This window comes from Mixophyes fleayi, chromosome 7 (genome assembly GCF_038048845.1).
Source record: "Mixophyes fleayi isolate aMixFle1 chromosome 7, aMixFle1.hap1, whole genome shotgun sequence".
NCBI lineage: Eukaryota > Metazoa > Chordata > Amphibia > Anura > Limnodynastidae > Mixophyes > Mixophyes fleayi.
In genome coordinates, this window is record NC_134408.1 from 136,305,836 (window position 1) to 136,309,392 (window position 3,557).

A 3,557-nucleotide genomic window follows, 5' to 3' on the forward strand; every position below is an offset into this window, starting at 1 on the left:
ATATATATTAAATTATTTTACTGGAATAATCATTTATTTTTGCCCATTTTCAATTGTATTTTGTTCTACAATTAGGTTGCAACTAACAAGTTTGGTAGTTACTTAGAGCAGCAAAGAACAAAGGTGTTCACTTTAAAGCCCAACTTGCACTCCTCTATATCCATATTGCTCTAACATGGTGCAGGGTACTGATTTTCAGGTCCCAAGTAACCAGTCTGAAGACAATAAGACTTATTTGACATTACAATGGTCCAATGTTTACAATTGTGTTGTAACTCCTAGCAACCAATCAGATTCCAGTTATTACTTTTATAGTGCAGTTTAAAAACATGAAAGTAAACACCTGATTGGTTGCTATGGGTTACGACACTCTCTACTGCAAATTAAATGGATATTAGAAGTCACCAAATAGTTCTGTGACCACATAAAAGGCATACAGATATTATTGACAGGAGTTTATACATGCATTAACATTACTTGTGTATTGTTCCATTTTATTAGATAAAAAAATATATATTTTTTGTTCAATCATAGTGTACTTGCACTTTAATTGCATTATTTGTCAATTCCTAATAAATAACCGATTCCTCATTCAACTTGTAATAAATATACATTGCCTACAACGACCAACAGTAAGTTATTTAAGTATACTCCAAAAATATATGGACAGATGTGTCACAGGAATACAATGCATATATTGACCTTTGCACGTTGTAGGTAACATCTATTTGCTCTGGACTGTGAATAATAGCAATTAACGCTATATGTGCTTTATCGTTCAGTATATTACACCAGTGATTAACCCTTGTGTGACATATACACTGTACACTATGCCCATTAAGTAAAAACAGTACAACTTTGACTTTTACTAATATCGATTTCTCAAGTTTATTTATGAAACGTCATGTTGTAAAAGTATAATGCCGTTATCCAATTAACAGATGGTATAAAAAGAAATGCCTATTTCACTTTACCCAGTGGTATTATAACATCGGTAAAACATTTCAAGTTGATCTGACCGTGTGACCGTACTTCGGTTGCTGTGCTAAGTTCTTATACAGAAGCATCAATACAGTCAGACCTATCAATTGTTCCATTTTCACATGTCCCGATGCTTAAGACCAATACAATAGTTGCAGCAACCACCAGTGTTGAAACGTCTACTCATCCTATTTGATTATTCATTTGAATTACAGATTTGTACAGATGTATTTTCTTTTTTAATATTCATTGCTAGCTTGACATGTGCAATTATTTTAATTAGAGGTGCTCATGCTTTGATTTTAGCTGTTTTTTTTTTCTTTTACAATGTGTTCACGGTAAGGTGCCAGTTTTTTTTTTGTTCTAGAAACAGGAATAGCATATATATACAACGCAACAGCCACCCCCTCCCCCCCCCAGTTTCTGTTTGGCTTTGTGTCATATCTAAATTGCAGCTGCGTTAACTGTTTCTAATAATCAATTCAGTCTTTGCTTTCCATCTCAGTATCCAGATGAAGATTGAGTCATTAAAAAAAACATTGCACTGTGTTCTGATTTCCCCTTAAATACACAAGCTTGGAAAATGCTACATATGGTGATTACTGCAAAATAATTGATGTAAACTGAATTAACAAACAAAAGTCTTCACAAATGTAATTGCAACAGGGGGGAAATGTGTGTATCTTGAAACCTTACACAATACGTAAATCAATAAGAAGAAATGAACGGTATTAGTTAACATCAAATAATCATTTCACTGAAATACTTAAAACAGGAGTCAAAATTAAAGTTTCAAGGCAATAATTTGTATACATGTAAATATGCATGCACAGTATATTAATAAAGATATATCACATTTCATTGACTTTACACTCTAACCCCACTGAAATACTTGGTGTTTCAATATATTTCCCTGATTTAAATTAACTTTTTTTTATGGAAAAAAAATGCACTGTATCTCCATTAAATATGAGAGTTCTCTAAAGGTTTGCAGAATGGAACTGAATGATAGGTGCAAAGCTTTTTAAAGCCAGATTGCAACAGGACACCACAAATTATTAAGAAAAAAGGCAACAAAACTAAACAAAATAAAGACACTTTAATGTCAGTGTACTTAATAAACCACACACTAAAGATACGGTCTCGAGGATGAGATAAAGACAGTTTCAGGCTAAAGTAATCTTAAGTATACAAAATGTCATATTAGAAATATAGCAAACATTCACAGTTTCCTTTGTTCAAAAAACAAACAAACCAACAAAAAATAACTTAGCAGTCCCCAGAATAACAGGATTAATAAATAATGCCTTGATTTTATCAAATATACCGTATCAAAGTATTTGTCTTTCAAAGAAAAAAAAAATGACTCTTAAGAATAAAAAGTATTACAATCAAAGTAATGAAATATTTGTCTGTGCTTTACAGAACCGTACGCGACATTCTCACAACTCTGCCTCGGGAACAATCAGAGTCTTGATCCACTTTTGTGTTCTATAAAGTACCGTAGAAAATGTCTGTAATAGTTTCAGCCTCACTTTATCTGTAGTGTCACAGATCTGTTCGCAGCAACTTGTCCAACCTTTGTCCTTTTCTCTTTCCATCGTATGTCAGAAATCTTCCCTTGTTGTTACTCAGACTTCTTCTTCTTCTTCTTCTTCGACAGACGGAACATGTAAATGAAAGGCAAAATGTGTTGCTTCAGACATCTGTCTAAAGACGTCAACAATAATTTTCCCACCCTTCGTTCCGTCAATATGGACCAACAATTACTGCTTCCACTTCTTTGGATGGCCGCCTGTCCTTGACCAAAAAGTTTATCATCCCTTCAGATTTGATGAGAAGGTTGCACCCTAGGAAGAAGATTCCAAATATGACTGTGAGGGACAGTACACACATTACTGCTATCTGGACCACCCTCATGATAAACAGGTTCCTCTCGTCCAGAGAGGGCACCTCAAACCCATTGTCTGTTACCACTGAAGCCTGGGTGCAGCATCCCAGGATGTTACCTAAAGAGTTGCTGCTGTTGGAGAGCAGAAAGACAGCATCTGTCTGGTTCATGATGCCGAACTTCTCTGGCAGGAGGGGAAAAAAAATCGAACAGGTGGTCCAGCTGGAACTGGCAGAAAGAGTTTAAATAAAAGAACCCATTAATCATTGGATTTGTGCTCTCCACCCTCTCCTGCTGTTTCACCACTGGAGCTTGTAATGTTATCGCACAGAATAAAGCTTCTCAGATCCCTCGCAGTTAGACTTTAGAGTTTTCTGCAATTCTCATAAGTTTCTTGTAGTTCACAGGCAGCCAAGCAGCAAAGAAAGCCGCTGTTTTTATCTGTCTGTGGTTATTATAAAGCTCTGGATCCAACCATTAACCAGAGGGAGATATTTGAATCTCATTAGCAGGCATGTCTGGAGATGTAAGGACACAGCGCCACCTCTAGGCAGCTTGCTGCCATTACACAGAAACCAATTTGCTACAGTCTACTTTGTTCTAATGTCATCAACATCTTCAACATTTATTCATATAGCGCCAGCAAATTCCGTAGCGCTTTGCAATTGTAACTGGATAATATTGT

At 35.5% G+C, this 3,557-nt stretch overlaps 1 protein-coding gene across 1 annotated transcript; it reads right to left on the reverse strand.

The window, feature by feature from the left end:
- Positions 1-857: 857 nt before the first annotated feature.
- Positions 858-3,287, reverse strand: RPRM (reprimo, TP53 dependent G2 arrest mediator homolog). The gene has a single exon (XM_075178674.1). It carries the CDS (start codon positions 3,040-3,042, stop codon positions 2,731-2,733), a length of 312 nt encoding a protein of 103 aa, XP_075034775.1. The 5' UTR covers positions 3,043-3,287; the 3' UTR covers positions 858-2,730.
- Between the last annotated feature and the right edge of the window lie 270 nt (positions 3,288-3,557).